Genomic DNA, 19,295 nt, shown 5'->3' with positions numbered 1-19,295 from the left:
ATTTAACACAAAAGGCGGCAATAATGGAGAGTAAGAAAATAAAACAAAATGTATAGGAAACAAAAACAAATCATGAGAAAGTAAGATATAAAGTCTACCTTAACAACAATCACATTAAATGTAAATGGATGAAACACTTCAATCGAAAGGCACAGATTGGTAGAATGTTATAAAAAAACATGATCCAACTATATGCTATCTAATAGAGACACTACAGATTCAAAGATACAAATACAGATGAAAGTAAAAAGATTGTAAGGTGCTTGGGTGGCTCAGTCGGTTAATCATCTGCCTTCAATTCACTCATGATCCCAGGGTCCTGGGATCACATTGAGCTCCATGCGCAGCAAGTCTGTTTCTCCCTGTTCTTCCATATCCCCCGCCTGTGTTCTATCTCTCTCTCTCTCTCAAATAAATAAATAAAATTTTTAGAAAAAAGAAAAAAGATATATCATGCAAACAAGAAACAAAAAAAGATCTGAAATGGCTACCCTAATATCAGACAAAAAGACTTAAAAAAAAAAAAATGTTACCAGAGATAATGAGAACATTTCAGGTAAAAGGATCAATCCAGCAGAAAGATGTAACAATTGTAGACATTTATGCACCAGAAAACATAGCCACAAAATACATAAAGCAAAAAATGGCAGAACTGAAGATAGAAACAGACAATTCAACAATAATATCTGAAATCTTCAATACCCCTCTTTCAATAATAAATAGAACAAATAAGATCAACAAGGAAACAGAAGACTTGAAAACACTATAGACCAATAAGATCTTACAGACTATATCTACAAAACACTATAACCAAAAGCAACAGACTCACATTCTTGACAAGCACACATGGAACATTCTCCAGTACAAACCATACACAAACCAGATCATAAAATAAGACTCAATAATTTTAAAAGGGCTAAAGTCATACAAAATACATTCTCAGACTAAAACAGAATAAAATTAAAAACCAAGTAACAGGGATCCCTGGGTGGCGCAGCGGTTTGGCGCCTGCCTTTGGCCCAGGGCGCAATCCTGGAGACCCGGGATCGAATCCCACATCGGGCTCCCGGTGCATGGAGCCTGCTTCTCCCTCTGCCTATGTCTCTGCCTCTCTCTCTCTCTCTGTGTGACTATCATGAATAAATAAATAAAATCTTTAAAAAAAAAAAAAAAAGTAACAGCAGCAAGTTTGAAAAATTAAAAAATATATGTAAATTAAAAACACAAAAAATAACCAATAAGTCAAAGAAGAAAACAAGGAAATACTTTGAAATGAATGAAAACAAAATACAGCACAGTCAAAACTCACAGAATGCATCTAAACTAATGTTCAGAGGAAAGTTAATGCAAATGCCTACATTAAAATGAAAAAATACCTCAAATCAGTAACCTAAATTTCAACCCTAAGAAACTATAAAAGCAAACAATCCAAAGCAAACAGATGGAAGAAAATAACAGGGACGCTTGGGTGGCTCTACAGTTTTGCATCTGCCTTTGGTTCAGGGCATGATCCCGGAGTCCTGGGATTGAGTCCCACATCAGGCTTCCAGCATGGAGCCTGCTTCTCCCTCTGCCTTTATCTCTGCCTCTCTCTCTTTGTCTCTCACAAATAAATAAATATAATTTTAAGAAATAATAACAATAATAATAAAGATTGATAAGTGATAATAATAGCAAAAATTAAAGACACAGGAATAGAAAAAGCTGTAGAAGAAAATTAAAACCTAATATTGGAAAAGATCAACAAAACTGACAAACTCTAGCTCAATGACAAAAAAAAAAAAAAAGACTTAGTAAAATCAGTATTAAAAGAATGAGAGGACATCATTACCAACCTTATAGAAATAAAAAAGATTTCTGAAACTAATATAATATTGGATGTCTTTTTTTTTTTTTTTTTTTTTTTTTTAGTAAGCTCCATGCCCAACATGGAGCCCAGTGAGAGGCTTGAACTCACAACCCTGAGATCAAGACCTGGGCTGAGATCAGGAGTCAGATGCTTAATTGACTGAGTCACCCAGGTACCTCTATATTTCAATTTTTCCAAAAGAGATTACAAGGAAATACTATGCATAGGTGCACACACCAATTAGGTAACTCAGATGAATGGACAAATTCCTAGAGAATACAAATTACCAAATACACTCAAGAAGAAATAGAAAATTGGGATAGACCTATAATAAGAATGAATTAGTAATTTTAAAACACCCCACAGAGATGCTTAAGCAGAGATAGACTCACTGCTTAAATTCTACCAAATGTTTAAAGAAAAATTAACACCAATCCTTCAAAACCTCTTCCAAATAAAGAAAAAAAAAAGAGCAGGATAGACTTCCAAAATCCTTTCTACAAGACCAAGATTACCCTGATTCAAAATCTAGACAATGAAATCATAAGAAAACTACAGACCAGGGACACCTGGGTGGCTCAGTGGTTAAATGTCTGCCTTCAGCTCAGGGAATGATCCCGGAGTTCTGGGATGGAGTCCCACACTAGGCTCTCCACAGGGAGCCTGCTTCTCCCTCTGCCTGTGTCTCAGTCTCTCTCTGTCTCTATGAATAAACGAATAAAATCTTAAAAAAGAAGAAAGAAAAAAGAGAGAAAGAGAGAAAGGGAAAACGAACTACAGGCTAACATCCCTTATCAATAAACACAAATACTAGTAAATACTAGTAAATCAAATCTGGCAACATATAAAAAGGATCATAAAGAGGCACCTGGGTGGCTCAGATGGTTAAGCATCTGACTCTTGATTTCAGTTCAGGTCATGATCTTAGAGTGTGAGATCAAGCCCCACATCTGGCTCCACACTCAGCATGGAGTCGGCTTGAGGTTCTCCCTCTCTCCCTGCCTGTCCCCACCCCCTGATGGTATGCACACTCTCACAAACAAAATGGATTATACAGTATAACCAAGAGGGATTTATCCCAGTAAGGTTGGTTTAACATCCAAAAATCAAGGAATGTAACACACCATACTAATAAATGACAAAAATCATATGATCATCTCAACAGACAGAAGAAAAGCACATGACAAAATCCAACACCCTTTCATAATGAGAATGCTCAAATAAAATTAGGACATTTTCCCAATCTGAATAAAAGTGTCTGCAAAAAACACATATCCATTATCATAGGTCACAGTAAAAGACTGAATGCTTTCCCCCTAAAATCAAAAACAAGGATGTCCACTACTGCCACTTCTTTTCAACATTACATAGAGCTTCTAGCTAGGGAAATTAGTCAAAAATAAAGAAATAAATAGCACCTATATTGGAAAGTAATGAGTAAGAGTCATCTCGATTTGTGAGACATAACCTCCTAAAGAATCCACTAAAACCTATTAACACTAACAGAGTTCCATTAGGTTGCAGGATACAAGATCAATATATAAAAATCAACTGAACTTCTATTCACTAGCAATAAACATTCCAAAAATGAAATAGAAAAAACAACTCCACTCACAGAGACATTAAAGGATAAAATATGGGGCACCTGGGTAGCTCAGTTGGTTAAGCATCCCCCTTCAGCTTGTGTATGATCTCAGGGTCCTGGGATCAAGCCCCACATCTGGCTCCCTGCTCAGTGGGGAGTCTACTGCTCCATCTACTCCCCCTTGCTCATGCTCTGTCTCCCTCTCAAACAAATAAACATAATCTTAAAAAAAAAAAAAAAGGAAGAAAGAAAAGAAAATGAATAAAATACTAAGAGGGGGCGCCTGGGTGGCTCAGTCGGTTAAGTGTCTCATTCTTGATCTTGATCAAACATCATGAGTTTGAGCCCTGCATTGAGCTCCACGATAGGTGTGGAGCCTGCTTAAAAATAAAATTAGATTAAATTCCTTAAAAAATAAAGAATAAAATACTTAGGTATAAATTTAACAAAAATTGTGCTTGATTTTGTTGAGAAAAAGAAAATCTTTAAAAATAAAAAACATCTCATGTTCATGAAGAAGATTTAATATTAAGATGACAAAACTCTCCAAATTGACCTACATGGTCTCTGCAATCCCAGTCTAAATCCCAGATGATTTTTGTAGAAACTGGTAAGTGAATCCTAAAATTCTTAAGAAAATCCAAGGAACAAAATGCCAAAATAATCTTGAAAAAATAACAAAGCTAGAAGACCCCTACTTCTCAATTTCAAATCTTACTATAAAGCTACAGTAGTCAATATTCAAGACTACATAGTACTGCCATAAGGATAAGCATACAGGTCAAAGGAATAAAATTAAAAGTCCAGAAATAAACCCATTCACAGTCAACTGACTTTTGACAAGAGTGACAGGGATCCCTGGGTGGCGCAGCAGTTTAGCACCTGCCTTTAGCCCAGGGCACGATCCTGGAGACCCGGGATCAGATCCCACGTCGGGCTCCCAGTGCATGGAGCCTGCTTCTCTCTCTGCCTGTATCTCTGCCTCTCTCTGTCTCTCTCTATCTCTCTGTGTGACTATCATAAATAAATAAAAAATTTAAAAAAAAAAAAATGACAAGAGTGACAATGTGATGAGGAAAGAAAAACCATTTCAACAAATGATGCTGGAAAACCGAACAGCTATATGCAAAAAAATGAAGTTGGACCCCTACTTCATACAGTATGCAGGAGCCTAAGACATACTGTTCTTAGACAGGCTCTTGAGTGGCACAGTTGAGTGTATGACTCTTGGTTTCAGCTCAGGTCATGATCTTGGTTCCTGAGATTGAGTCCTCCATTAGGCTCCACCCTTAGCACAGAGTCCACTTGGGATTCTCTTTCCCTCTCCCTGTCCCTCCCACTTGTGCACTCTCTCTAAAATAAATTAACTGACATTAAAAAAAAAAACCCTCTAAGAGAAAGCCATAGGAGTAAATCTTCACGACCTTCCTTTAAACAAAGACTTCTTAGATCTGATACCAAAGGACAAGTGACAAAAGAAAAAAATAGATTAGACTTCATATAAATTAAATACTTTGTGTTGCAAATGATACCATCAAATGACAATCTTAAGAATGAAAGAAAATATTTGTAAATGATATATATTATTATATCCAGAATATGTAAAGAATACTCAACAATAAAAAAAATCACTTGATTAAAAAATATACAAAGGATAGGACGCCTGGGTGGCTCAGCAGTTGAGCGTCCACCTTTGGCTGAGGGCATGATCTCCAGTCCAAAGATCGAGTCCCACATCAGGCTTCCTTCCTGCCTATGTCTCTGCCTCTCTGTGTCTCTCTCATGCATAAATAAATAAATAATTCTTTTTTAAAAAATTTACATAGGATTTGAATAGACATCCCCCCAAGAATATACAAATAACCGATAAGCACTTGAAAAGATGCTCAACATCATTCATCATTAAAGAAATGCAAATCAAAACCACAGTGACTTACCACTTAACATCCACTAGGATGGCTACATTCAAAAACAAATAACAATTGTGGGTGATACTGTAGAGAAAGGGAAACCATCATACACCAGTAAGATATAAAATAGTGCAGCCACTTGAAAAAGTCTAGCAGTTCCTCAAAAGTTTAAACAGAGAATTAATTACCCTATGACCTAGTAATTCCATTCCCAGATATATACCTAAAAGAAATAAGATAGGGACACCTAGATGGCTTAGAAGTTGAGCGTCTGCCTTTGGCTCAGGTCCTAATTCCAGGATCCGAGTCCCGCATCAGGCTCCTTGCAGGGAGCCCACTTCTCCCTCTGCCTGTCTCTGCTTCCTCTGTGTCTCTCATGAATAAATAAATAAAATTCAAAAAAAAAAAGAGAGAGAGAGAGAGAGAGAAAGAAGATATCCAGATATCCAGAGCACCAGAGTGGTTCAGTTGGTTAAATGTCTGCCTTCAGCTCAGGTCATGATCCCAGGGTCCCAGGATCAAGTTCCACACTGGGCGGGAGCAGAGAGCAGGGAGCATTGCTCAGCAGAGTCTGCTTCTCCCTCTGCCCTTTCCCCCTGCTTGCGATCTCTCTCACTCTCTCTCTCAAATAAATAAAGCCAAAAAGAAAGAAAAGAAAAGAAAAGAAAAGAAAAGAAAAGAAAAGAAAAGAAAAGAAAAGAAAAGAAAAGAAAAGATCCACACAAAACTTACACATAAATATTCACTGTAGTATTATTCCTAATAGTCAGCCTTTGGATTGTAGAAACAACTCAAATGTCCATCAACTGTTGAACAGATAAATATTATTTGACAATAAAAAAGAATGAAGGGGCACCTGGGTGGCTCAGTGACTGAGCATCTGCCTTTGGCTCAGGGCATGATCTACGGCCCTGGGATAGAGTGCCATATCAGGCTCCCTGTGAGGAGCCTGCTTCTCCCTCTGCCTATGTCTCTGCCTATGTCTCTCATGAATAAATAAATAATATCTTTTTAATTAAATAAATAAAAAAGAATGATGTACTGATATATGCTATGATATAGATGAAACTTTAAAATAACTGTGCTAAGTAAAGCATTATTCACAATAGCCAAGATATAGAAGCAACCCAAGTGTTCATCCACAGATGAATGGATAAAAAAGATGTGGTACCTATACACAATGGAATATTACCCGGCCATAAAAAAAAAATGCAGTCTTGTCCTTTGCAACAACATGGATGGACCTAGAGGATATAATGCTAAGTTAAATAAGTCAATCAGAGAAAGACCAATACTACACAATTTCAGTCATATGTGGAATTTAAGAAACAAAACAAAACAAAGAGACAAACCAAAAAACAGATTCACATACAGAGAACAAACTGGTGGTTGCCAGAGGGGAAGCAGGTGGGAAGATGGGTGAAATACATAAAGAGGATTAAGAATACACTTATTGGGGCAGCCCAGGTGGCTCAGCGGTTTAGCGCCGCCTTTAGCCCAGGGCGTGATCTTGGAGACCCAGGATCGAGTCCTGCATGGAACCTGCTTCTCCCTCTGCCTGTGTCTCTGCCTCTGTCTCTGTCTCTCTCTCTCTGAGTCTCTCATGAATAAATAAAATCTTAAAAAAAAAAAAAAAAAAGAACACACTTATTGGGATGAGCACTGAGAATTGTACAGAGTTGTTGAATCATTATACTGTATTTCTGAAACCAATATAACACTGTATGTTAATTCTACTTTAATTTTTGAAAAAACAATTATGCTAAGTGAAAGAAACCAGTAACAAGTTATGATTCCATTTATATGAAATGTCTAGAATAGACAAATTCACAGAAACAGATAGTAGATTAGTGGTTTCCAAGGGGATGACAGATAGAGAAATGAAAAATGACTACCAACAGGTAGGATAATGAAATGTTCTCCAACTCTTTCCTAGGGTAATGAAATGTTCTAAAATTAAATAGTGGTGATGGTTGTACAACTCTGTGATTATACTAAAAACCAATAAATTGTACATTTTATTTTTTTCCCTTCCTCTAAATTGTACATTTTTATTTTTTTTTAAATTGTACATTTTTAAAGGCTGAATTTGAAGGTATCTGAATGCTATTTCAATAAAGGTATTATAAAATATTATATATGTGATTACATTTACATGTGGAATCTAAAAAAGCCAAATGCATGGAAGTACAAAACAGAAAAGTGACTGCCAGGGGCTAGGGGATGGGGAAAAATGAGACATTGGTCAAAGACTGCAAACTTCTAGTAGTATAATATCATAGTGACTATAGTTAATGATACTGTATCATATACTTCAAAGTAGCTATGAGAGTAAATTTTAAATGTTCTCACCATAACCACAACAAAATGGTAATTATGTGAAGAATGTGTTAACTAGCTTTATTGTGGTAAACATTTCACAATATATACCTGTCAAATGATCACCCTTAACACCTTAAACTTACGCAATGCTATACATCAATTATGTCTCAATAAAACTGGAGAAAAAAAGACATACTATATGATACTATTTATATAAAGTTCAAAAACAGCCAGGATTAATTTATGATATTAAAAGTAAGAGAGTGGCTAATTTTAGGTGGGAGACAGGGGGTAATGAATGGGAGGAGGCACAAGGTACACAGGTGACAGCAATATTTTATTTCTTTGGTAATGATCACTTTGTGATTCTTCATAGAGCTATACAATTATGATCTATGCACTTTTCTGTACATAATTTTAAGATTTTTTAAAAAAGAAACATGGTTTTTATTTTTAAAAATTTTACTTGACAATATACTAAGACACTTTAAAATAAAAAAAATAGATCTTTAAGGGCACCTGTGTGGTTCAGTCAGTTAAGCATATGCCTTGGGCTCAGGTCATGATCCTAGGGTCCTAGAATCAAGTCTCACATCAGGCTCCCTGCTCAACAGGGAGTCTGCTTCCCCTAACCCCTGCTTGTGATCTCTCTCTAATAAATCTCTAAAAGAAAAAACAGATCTTCTCAAGGACAACATTCATTGCAACAACAGGAAAAAATAACTATTTTTAATATGAAAGGATAAATTAACTGTAATAGATATTAGCAATAATGAGCTTCACTAAGGATCTAAGTTAAAAACAAAGGGGAAAATGAACAGAGTTTGTGTCAGATGATATCGGCTCAACATTTCTCCATGTCCACATAGACATTATTTAGAAATCTCATGGGGATCTTATGAGAAAGGAGAGAAATTGTGGAAAGTGCCTCCCTCACACATAAAATAAACACTAAATGTCTATCAAATGTTTGTTTACTTCCCTCATGCCAACTCTTTCCACCAACTCAATAACCCATACTGTTTCTAAAAATGTGGGTACATTTTCCACTTCTCAGGACGTCCTTCATTCCAACTTCTACTTTATTTGGCCTCAAGTCACTCATTCTAACACCAAACTTGAGACTCAGCGATCCTACCACCATCTAAGTCTTCTTTTTTTTTTTTTTTTTTTAATTTTTTATTTATTTATGATAGTCACAGAGAGAGAGAGAGAGAGAGAGAGAGAGAGAGGCAGAGACATAAACAGGCTCCATGCACTGAGAGCCCGACGTGGGATTCGATCCCGGGTCTCCAAGATCGCACCCTGGGCCAAAGGCAGACGCCAAACCGCTGCACCACCCAGGGATCCCCATCTAAGTCTTCTATAACAGAATTTTCCTGCCTTCCCACTGCAGCACAGATCAACCTAAAAGACATAAATCCTACTTTTACCCACAATAATTAAACTTGCTAAATATATCCCAGACATTTCTTCTTTTTTATATAGCTATGATATGTAAATCATTCAGATTTGTCTGCAAAATAATTTTTAAAGCTATTTAGAGATTTTTACCAACAATGGACTTTTAAAATAAAGTCTGAACTACATTTCATTATTGGAAATAAATATTAACTACCACTTCTCTTTTTTCTTTAATACTTTATTAGCTTTAAATTTTCGGCCTAAAAGATTCTAGTTAAAGATGAACCTTTATAGGGACGCCTGGGTGACTTAGTGGCTGAACATTCAGCTCAGGGTGGGATGCCAGGATCTGTGATCGAGTCCCACACTGGGCTCCTTGCAGGAAGCCTGCTTCTCCCACTGCCTAAGTCTCTGCCTTTCTCTCTCTGTAACTCTCATGAATAAATAAAATCATTTTTTTTTTAAATGAACCTTTATAAATTAAATTTTTTGTGTTTTCACAAGTCACATATTTAACAAAGAAATTAAATGTTGAGACTTTAGTACCAAGGAGCCCCTTTTCTTCTAGTCACAAAAAGGTAAAGGTTCATTGTAGCGCAAAGCCAACAGCTATTCTTTCAGGCAGGGACTTCAGAAGAAAATGTAAAGAAAAAGAATGCCACACATTAATATTAGCACTTAAGGCCAACAGAAAGGGATGAATGGTGAAAATGGATACAAAATAATACTTACAGCCTCAAACTGCAAATGGCTATCCTTTAAGAAATTTCGAATTTTGTCTTTGGGTAAAATACTGAATCGAAATCGAAGAAGATCCATTTCTTGTTGAATGAACCAGCGTCTAAGATCCTCACTGAAATGGAGACAGGGAAATGGTAAGTATAAATGAAAAGCCCAATGGTTATTTTAAAAGCCCACTGACAGGATCCCTGGGTGGCTCAGTGGTTTGGCGCCTGCCTTTGGCCCAGGGCATGATCCTGAAGTCCTGGGATTGAGTCCCACATCGGGCTCCCTGCAGGGAGTCTGCTTCTCCCTCTGCCTGTGTCTCTGCCTCTCTCTCTCTCTCTCTCTCTCTGTGTCTCTCATGAATAAATAAAATCTTTAAAAAAAAAAAAAAAAAGCTCACTGATTATTAAATCCAAAAAATTTTTATGAAATGAAATTCACACACAAGCAAGATCCCAACAGACAGAAGTTAAAAGCATACAAGTCCTCTATTATGATAAAGAGTATAGCCACATACCACAATCTTCCAGGGATGTGCTTAACATGGGGAAGGAGATTATGAATATAAAATTAAAAGAATTAAATACAGAATACCTTGAGCCTAGCTGATCATCAAATAATATAAAAGAAAATAGTTCATGCATTTAAGTGCAAAATAGTCATTTACATCAGAATATAAGATATTCTTTCAGTCTAAGATGGTTTCACCAATGCCAACTAAACACCAAATTTTTTAAAGATAACTTAATCTCTGAATAGGTTATGATCAGAGCAATTCTGAAAGTAAACTTTGCTTACAGCTTTATAGTTTATAATTCCACAAAATTTAATATGTGCAAGTATACCTCAAATTTTTAAAAGCCAACATACAAACATATTAATTCATAAAATACATAATGGACATTATTGTCACAAAAAAACTATACTACTGCATGTAAAATATGATTTAGTTTTTTTTCCAAAGTGACTTTCAGAGATTGTCAGCAATTCATTTACTGCATAAATTACGTAAACTGCACATATGTTTTTACAAAAGAAAAACTCCAAGACCAAACATGGTCAATAATTTCTCAGTTATTATCTTGTGATAGTAAACAATTTCAGGATTCTCATTTGATAAGCCTACTAATAGAAAGAGGAAAAAAAAACTTAAAATAAGTATGTTATGCAGCCAAAATTAATACAGAAAAAGAACACAAAGTTTAAAAAAAAAAAAAAAGGCAACTAACTCCTTCTCCCTCTGGGTGGCACTATATTATAACAAACCAACTAGCAAAAGAAAATATCTTAATCTAATGGGCACTAGCCCATACATCTCAACTCCTAAAAATCTGTACCAAATACAAGGGTATGTTTGAGTCATTCTTTTTTTTTCTTTTAAGATTTCAATTATTTATTTGAGAGAGAGAGAGAGAGAAATTGAGCATGAGCACAAGCAGGGGGAGTAGCAGGCAGAGGGAAAAACTAGACTCCCCACTGAGCAGGGAGCCCAATGTGGAACTGGATCCCAGCACCCTGAGATCATGACCTGAGCCAAAGGCAGACGCTCAATTGACTGAGCCACCCAGGCATCCCCGAGTCTTTATTTCTTATAAATAGTGACACTTTTTTTGTTTTCTGGGAAAGCAAAAGCCCTTCTTACTGAAATCCCCTCCAATTTCAAATCCCAAAGGAAGAAGCTGTCCCATGAAGCTAACAAGTGTTTCAACAGGTAAATTTTACAACAGAATTTTTTTCAATATTTTTCAGTAAACAACTGGCTTCAAACAATTCACTATAGCAGTGTTCAACTCATGAATCGCCAGTTTCTGATGTTATTCTGGGTTTTTCTATGGTCAGTACAATATATGTCAGCTTCCCATGTACCAATTTATAACCCAAGATATCAGATTCGACTGTGAGACTGTAAACGTGTACTCACGACTGGCAATAAGCAAGGCGTAAAATGAAGTGAGAAATATGATCTTTTCTTCGTGGTTCATATTCATCTTCTAAGCTTTCCTTAAGAATAATGGCACATGAATAAAATAAATGCATTAGAATGGTAACAAGTATATAAAGAAATAGAGATAGCATAAGCCAATGGTAAAGTAAAAGTTTCAAAAACAAATTTCATAAATATGCCCTCCAAGGTAATTACCATTTTACTTGTTAGCCATTAAGTGAAAATGAAAACTGAACTGATCTCAACAAAACCCCCTGGGTTTGGACTCTACTCTTTTCTTCCTATCAACCCCTCTCTTAACTTCCTTTCTTACCCAGCCTATACCCAGTTTTCTCATCTCTTCAAACACCCCTTGCATCAACCTTCAACTGCTTTCATTTAACCATCTGGCAAAAACCTAGATTTTAAATAAATCTACCACTACACTCTACAGATCTATTACCAAAATACTGAGAACCTCTGGGGGAATAAAATACACAATTACTGAGAATTTGGAATATTAAAAATTCACAACCTCTAACATGTACTGGACTTTTACAAGCACCAAGTGCTTATTTAAGTTCAACACAGTAAGAGTGAGCAGTCTTGAGGTACCAGGCACTATTATAACCATTTTTAATCTTATTAACCCATTTAATCCTTTAAAAAAAATCTGAGGTAAGTACTACTATATCCCTATTTTAAAGATGAGGAAACTGAGGCACAGGGATGTTATATAATTTTTCCAGGGTCACAATGCTTATAAGCAATAGAAAAGGGTTTTGACACATAATCATCTTTCCTCACTCTTAGAAAAGCTGTTTCAGTCTTCAATTGTTGAGCTAAGCTCCCTACCACACCACCTTCCTGTTCTCTCTCAACAGATAACTTCATCTAATTTACAGAAAATAAAGGCCACCGGGCCAACTTCTTCAGCTCCGAGCTTCTGCATCCACACTGTACTAGTGTCCCTTCCATCTCTGTGGACAAAAGATCTCTCCCTCCTCCTACATCAGCTAATCCCTAAACCTAAGCCATGCAATCCACCTGCTCTTGCCTCCTAAGTATCTTGATTTATCAAATGCTCTCTCAAATTATCTTCAAATTCTGCTCCTCTTCTCTCTCTTCTAGGTTCTTCTCTCTCTTCGTCACTCAGTTTATAAGCATGTTCAAGTAATCTCCCATCATGTTTGTATGCCTTCTCTTTTCCCTATAAATTCTTCTATATTCAGATCTATTTCTCTTCTCTTTTCAGCTAGCCATCTTACAAGAGTACATATTCTGTACCCACTTCTCTCCTCCAAACACTGCCATCATTTTGGCTTCTGCCTCCATCTACAAGGCTCCATCAAGCTGATAAATCCAATGGTTTCTGTACCATTCATCTTACATGGTCCTAAGCTTCTGAAATATGTAGTTAAAGATACCACCATCATGGAAACAAAATGTCCAGATTTGAAATCTTGGCTCTGCCACTTATCGTCCTATAAGCCTGGGTCAGTTATGTAGCTTATCAGTAACTCCATTCTCTTATCTATAAAATAGTGGTGACAATTGTACCTGCCTCATAAGACTATTAACTGGATTACATGGGTTAATATATGTAATATGCTTAGAATGAACTCTGGGATACAATAAGTAGAATATGAATGCTTCCTCGTTATTCTTATGGTATTGGTATTTATATCACGATCATTATGATGTCAGCTCCAGCCCTCCTTGGCTACCATGACACTATCATCCCTGCTGATCTACCTCTCTGGCAATTCCTTCTCAATCTCCTTCCTAGACTCCCCCAAATCTACTTCACTTCAAATATTGGTATTCTTCACATCCTGTCCATCATCATCTTCTCACTCAAATATTTTCCTCCTCCTGATACCAACCTTCCTCTTTAATCTATATTCCCACTCCAGGTGTCTCCCAAATCTAACCTGCACGTATACCCAACTATCCACTAAGCATTTCCACGAGCACCTCCAATTCATGTTTAGAACTCAACATCTTCCTTCTAAGACTTGCTTCTCCTTCTGTATATATCACCTCTCAAACTACTATCACCTTCCACCTACTTGTCCTAACCAAAACCTGGGAGTCATTCCTAATTCTCCTCTCTCTTCTCCCTGCAATGTCACTAGAATCTGTTTATTTGACCTTCATAATATCTCTTAATATCAGTCCTCTTCTCCCCATTCAATTCACTCTCATTATTTCCAGGTTACCTGTTTTTCCTCCTACCAGATATGGCCCATTCAATCTGCTGTTGGCAGTCATCTTCCTAAAATAAAAATCTGATCACATCTATCAGATTCAGTTCCAGCACTAGCTAGAACTGGGATGTCTTCCCAAACCTCCCCAATGTGAGCTGGGTAATCCTCTGTACTCTTGAAGTTCCTAGAGCACATATCTATCGGCATCCCTCATGTTGTGGTGCACAGGGTACATCTGGCAATGTCTACAGATACCTACTGGACAGAAGCCAGAGACACTACTGAGCATCTACCTGCACCAAGGAATTATCAGGCCCAAATGTCAATAATCCCAAGGTCGAGAAACCCTGCTGTATTATGATCATCTGACTATATGTCAATCACCCCTAGTGGGCTGCAGATATATCTTCAGGCAGAGTCTATGCTATATTAGTCTTTTTTAAAGCCCTGGGCCTAATCCAAGATCTTTTCCACAACCAAGACCCACTACAGAAATATATACAAACTGAAGAACATTTCTTTCCCGCTTTTACTTACTCTGAAGGAAAACTTGAGCCTTCTGATCTCATTCTCCAACTTACTTTGGTATGGCTCAATTCCTTTCACATAGCTTACACCAAGATTTTCAACTGCTTTTAGCACTAGAAAATATTATAAAAACAGAAGAGAAAATGTATGAATGCAAGGTAATTTTTAAAAACTAGGTCCCAAGACAAATGAATGGCAATTCCATAATTACTTGTTTTTAAAAGATGACAAGTTGTAACACCTTTATTTTTTGTAAGTACATTATACAAATTACATAAATTTATAAGAAGATAATCTCCATCCATGTGCAGAAAATATCCATGTCCCATAACATAATCTAATACCAGGGATTCTCAAGCAGAGGGAGAGGGATGGGGGATAATTACTCTGGTACTGAGCCACCACTGTCAAGGAATTCATGTGTGCTGGCATGAAAAAAAAATTAAGCACCCTTGTTTGCATCCCTAACGTTGTTTGTCAGTTTGCTTCACTGACTCAGCATAGACTCCTCAGAAAAAATAGCCCTTCCTTTACTGATGAAGTAGAGAAGAAGAAGTAAAGAAGTAGTAGTAAAGAAGCAAAGCCCCCCCGTGTACTAAATGAACTGCCTTGAACAGAGGCACGTATCTTTCAAAGGTTTCCAAAGTACCTTTTCAATCCTTCCTCAGAAGAATTCTACTTCCATCAATATGAAAAGCATTTTGATAATTCAACAATGAAAAACATCTAAAATGAATCCTGAACATAAACCCATGCCCCACAGGTACATCATGATGGTATCCCAAACTAAACTAATTCTCTTCCCTTCAGTCCTACTCCTCTTCCTGCCATACCATCTCCATTAGCACAGGTTCTAAGCACCAGGTCATCCCAACTGAAATTTCAGCCACTCCCACCTGCCCCTCCACTCCTCACATCCAAATAATCACCAACTCCTCTCAGGAACACCTCCTCAGTATCCTGTAAATCACTCCCTTCCTATTCCTGACACCATTACTGCCTTAATTCAGGCCCTCATCATCTCACCCCATAAATGCCAAACTCAAAGGGCACTTTTCAATCATCATCTTAATCTATGAAGCATCTGACACTGCTAAGCTTCCTGAAACCCCTTTCTCTCCTGTCTTCACTCTTTCACTCCACAGGCACTGAGTGCTCTCTTTCTGCATTAGCAGGTGCCACTCTACTCCTCTAAAAGTGACTAATATTAGCTCACTTTACCTTCTGATTTTCCCACCAGGATATCCTGGAACAGAAACTCAGAAGACACTGCTATTACTTCTGCTTCAATTCATGCCCAGCTTCTTTCTTTCTTACACTAGCACACAGAGGATAAGCAGGCCAGCAGTACAAGTGCCACATCCTCCTTACACACCAATATTACACCATTAGCTTGGCACAAAATGCCCTTGGTTATCCATTCTTCTCCACCTATCCTGAACTTGTCACTGTTCCCTCAAATATAACATTCTCTCATGCCTCCAAGCCTTTGTATAGTCCATTATCTCATCTTGAAAAAAAATCTTTTACTTTTCTTTTGAGAAATTTCTACTCTTCCTTCCAAGTCCAGACTACATTTTAACTTCTTTTTTTTCATTTCAACTTCTCTAAGCAGTCTTAATCACTCTCACCTGTTTCAAGAACACTACTATTTACCTCTAGTAAGACATTTAAAATACTAAATTATGATTATTACGTTGGATGTCTGTATCTATGTACTAGAATACAGCTTCAACAAATATGAGAATTACATTATTCATCTGAAAATCCCCACCCAACCTAGGGTATAGTGCCACTCAATAAACATACACTGTGCAGTAAATAAAAAGCAAGCCCTCAATAAATATTTCTTGAATTAACTGAAGGAAATAAATTACCCTCATTCATTCCACAAAAAGTGTAAGTGAAGTTCTCAAGAATATATAAACGCTAATTCAAATATCACTCACATTTAACTCTATCGATAGCCAAGCTTTCAAACTCTATCAAAGATATGTTTTCAGAAGGTGGCTCCAAGTAAAACTGAAGGCTGTGAGGGTAGGAAGCCTTCCGTTGGTCACCTCCCAACCTCAGTTTTTTGCGCATTCCCCCTGAAAACTGCATCTCATTCCCCTGGAAGGAAACATAAAATGGTTAAAATGATGGCAAGTGGGGTTGACCACAAAAAAAGTGCAAAAAGAAACTTCACATATACAGAAAAAAAAAAAAAAAAACCTAAAGGTCATGCATAAAATGTTAACAGTGACTATCCCTGGGTAATCTGTCTTTCTGCCTTTTCCAGGTTTTCTACACCGGACCTGACACAGTTCCGTCATGAGAGTGGGGGGAGGTGTATGCAGGTGGAAGCCATAACTCGCGGCGACAGCAAAGTCAGGCTATGTTACCTGTTCACTCTAAGTCTATGTGCCACCGCCCTTAGATCTCTGCGGTCGCGAGAGTTAAGGTGGGATTTAACACGGGTTGCGATCCTGAATGTGGAAGAAAGCGCGGCAGGTTCTGGCTTTGCAGAGACTGAATGCACCGGGCCCAGTTACTTCCTACCTCAGAACCCTGGGAAACAGAACACGTCTAATCCAGTCTTTCCGGGCTTGTAGGAAAGCATCCAAAGCCCCTTATAAAAATTACCCGCCTCCATCCTAACCGAGCCCTTCTCAGGCGAAGCTTCTGTCCCCTCAACTCGCTGGCACCTGTGTCTGCCCCCAACCTACCGACACCCAGTACCTTCACCCCGCCATGTCATCCTTCGGCTCTCACCGCCCGCAAAGTGCTCTCCCTTCTTTCCCCACTTGGAAGCCTCAACACCAAGATTACTGTCCGTCCTAGAGCCGCAGGAGATCCTCTTACCTGCAATCACACCAAATACGAAAACACACAAACCCCAACAGCCGCTTTCCTCAGATGGCGGGAGAGTTCGTATGGGACCGGAAACGGAAGTGACGAGGACAACAGCGTCCCTTCGCACGTCCCGCCCACCCAGCGCGCGCCCTGCGCATGCTCCGTGCGGGGGCTCCCGGGTTCCCGGGGGCTTTGAGCCCGCTTTGCCGGCTTAGAATTTCTTAAACTCGATGGTTTGTGTTTCCAGATTGCAAGCTGTACCTCCTGTACCTGCAACCGGGAGCTTTTGACGAGTGACACTGGGAAGACTAGCGGTGGAAGTTCCCACGCTCCCAAGAGCCTGGCGCCTTAACCCACCGGGTAGACTGATCGCTCTGGAGCTGGAGGAGGATGCCGCAATAGGCGATGGCTGCGCTCCCTTCTCACCCGTTGGGGGCTCTTGGGGGCTCTGTTTTCCCTTGTTTAATCTTTTCTGCGACCCTATAAGGTAGGTTGTATTACTTCCATTTTAGAGATGAGAAAATGGAAGCTAAAAGATGAACGTTAGTTTGTCCATCTATGCACAGCACGTTCTCTTTTTTTGGTTTTTTTTTTTCCCTACGGGACGGCAAGCACCGTAAAGACAGATTCGACCTTCTTGGGTTCCCCACCCCCACCCCCACCCCCACCCCACGCCTCGCGCTTAGTAAGCCCCCGCAAAATGGCTGGAGCTAGGATGAATGCACACACGCAGATCGCGCTCCGGGACCTGCAGAAATTTGAAGAGATTAGGCTCAGAGGGAAGAAGTAGGGGTCCATCGGAAGCAAGCGGTGGGTCAGAGCCACACCAGCTCTCCAAAGGAGATCTGTAGGGTTTTCAGGAGCTCGAAATAAGCTTCACTTGTGGCCTCTAGGAGGCGTGCCTCACTAAAGTGGCTGAAGAAAGATCTGGTGATCATTGCAGGTGAAGAGCGCTTTGAAAGGAAACGTCAGGTTTTTAGAAATGCAAAATATATCGAAACAATACCAAACTTCAAAGCACCTACCCATCGTGGATCAAGCTGCGGCTAGCCCTGACTTTGTATCAGGACGTGTTCTAAGTGATTTCTACATCAATTCATCAATTCTCATAACTGTATGAGATAGGTTATGTTATTAACCCATTTTACAGATAAGGAAACCACAGAAAAGGGCAAGAAGTTAAGTTACTTCAAAGATCGTATAAATGACAGGGCCAGGTTCAAAGTGAGGGAGACTCCAAGCACCACAGTGCTAACTAGCATACAGTACCAATTCCACGTTTTGGTTTTTTTTTTTAAGTTTTATTTATTTATTTATTTATTTATGATAGTCACACAGAGAGAGAGAGAGGCAGAGACACAGGCAGAGGGAGAAGCAGGCTCCATGCACCGGGAGCCCGACGTGGGATTCGATCCCGGGTCTCCAGGATCGCACCCTGGGCCAAAGGCAGGCGCTAAACCGCTGCGCCACCCAGGGATCCCTAATTCCACGTTTTGACAGCAGTGCCTCACTTTAATTCTTTCCTCTCTGTATCAGACAACATAATTAACATAACCTGATACAAAGAAGACACCTGAAAACATGAGAACTGCCTGAAAAACCTAGAGCACAGACGATAGGAACATTTACGTGAATATTTATCTGATCTCTGGATAGGAAATTAATGTAAATAAAGTACAAAGAAATCTAAAGATTTGACTATAAAAATGTAAAATCGGGCATCTTAAAAATTCACAAAATTTTTTGCAGTCATCAAACTAGGGGAAAATGTACGATGACTAATACCATCAAAATGTAAAGAGCTTAAGTAAATTAGAAAAAAATGCTGACAAAAACTGAAAAGTGGGAAAAGAACAGCAACAAATAACTCCTAACCAATCATGAAATATGAAAAAGTGTTTATTATTGACAGCAAAGAAATTTTCCTCTACAAAACTGGCAAAGATTTTACAATGAAAATAGTGCTGGGCAAAGTCCAGTACAATGAGCTCACATAGGAATT

The 19,295-nt window shown here is 38.3% G+C and overlaps 1 protein-coding gene across 4 annotated transcripts in view; it reads right to left on the bottom strand.

The window, feature by feature from the left end:
• The window catches only part of PRIM2 (DNA primase subunit 2), a 307,686-nt gene extending 290,273 nt beyond the window's left edge, over window positions 1–17,413 (bottom strand). For 3 of the 4 annotated variants that reach the window (XM_038554418.1, XM_038554419.1, XM_038554421.1), the window contains exons 1-5: window positions 17,303–17,413; window positions 16,408–16,570; window positions 14,468–14,571; window positions 11,718–11,797; window positions 9,803–9,923 (exon numbers count right to left, since the gene is read on the bottom strand). In XM_038554418.1, the coding sequence (XP_038410346.1) occupies window positions 9,803–9,923; window positions 11,718–11,797; window positions 14,468–14,571; window positions 16,408–16,561 (459 nt within the window). In that variant the 5' untranslated portion in view covers window positions 16,562–16,570; window positions 17,303–17,413. Of the gene's footprint in view, window positions 1–9,641; window positions 9,699–9,802; window positions 9,924–11,717; window positions 11,798–14,467; window positions 14,572–16,407; window positions 16,571–17,302 lie in introns of those variants that run through there. The other variant, XM_038554420.1, reaches the window with a different exon arrangement.
• Between the last annotated feature and the right edge of the window lie 1,882 nt (window positions 17,414–19,295).

Source organism: Canis lupus, chromosome 12 (genome assembly GCF_011100685.1).
Source record: "Canis lupus familiaris isolate Mischka breed German Shepherd chromosome 12, alternate assembly UU_Cfam_GSD_1.0, whole genome shotgun sequence".
In the NCBI taxonomy this organism is placed as follows: domain Eukaryota; kingdom Metazoa; phylum Chordata; class Mammalia; order Carnivora; family Canidae; genus Canis; species Canis lupus.
Note: the sequence above shows the minus strand (reverse complement) of the source record. Positions and strands in the feature narration are given on the sequence as shown.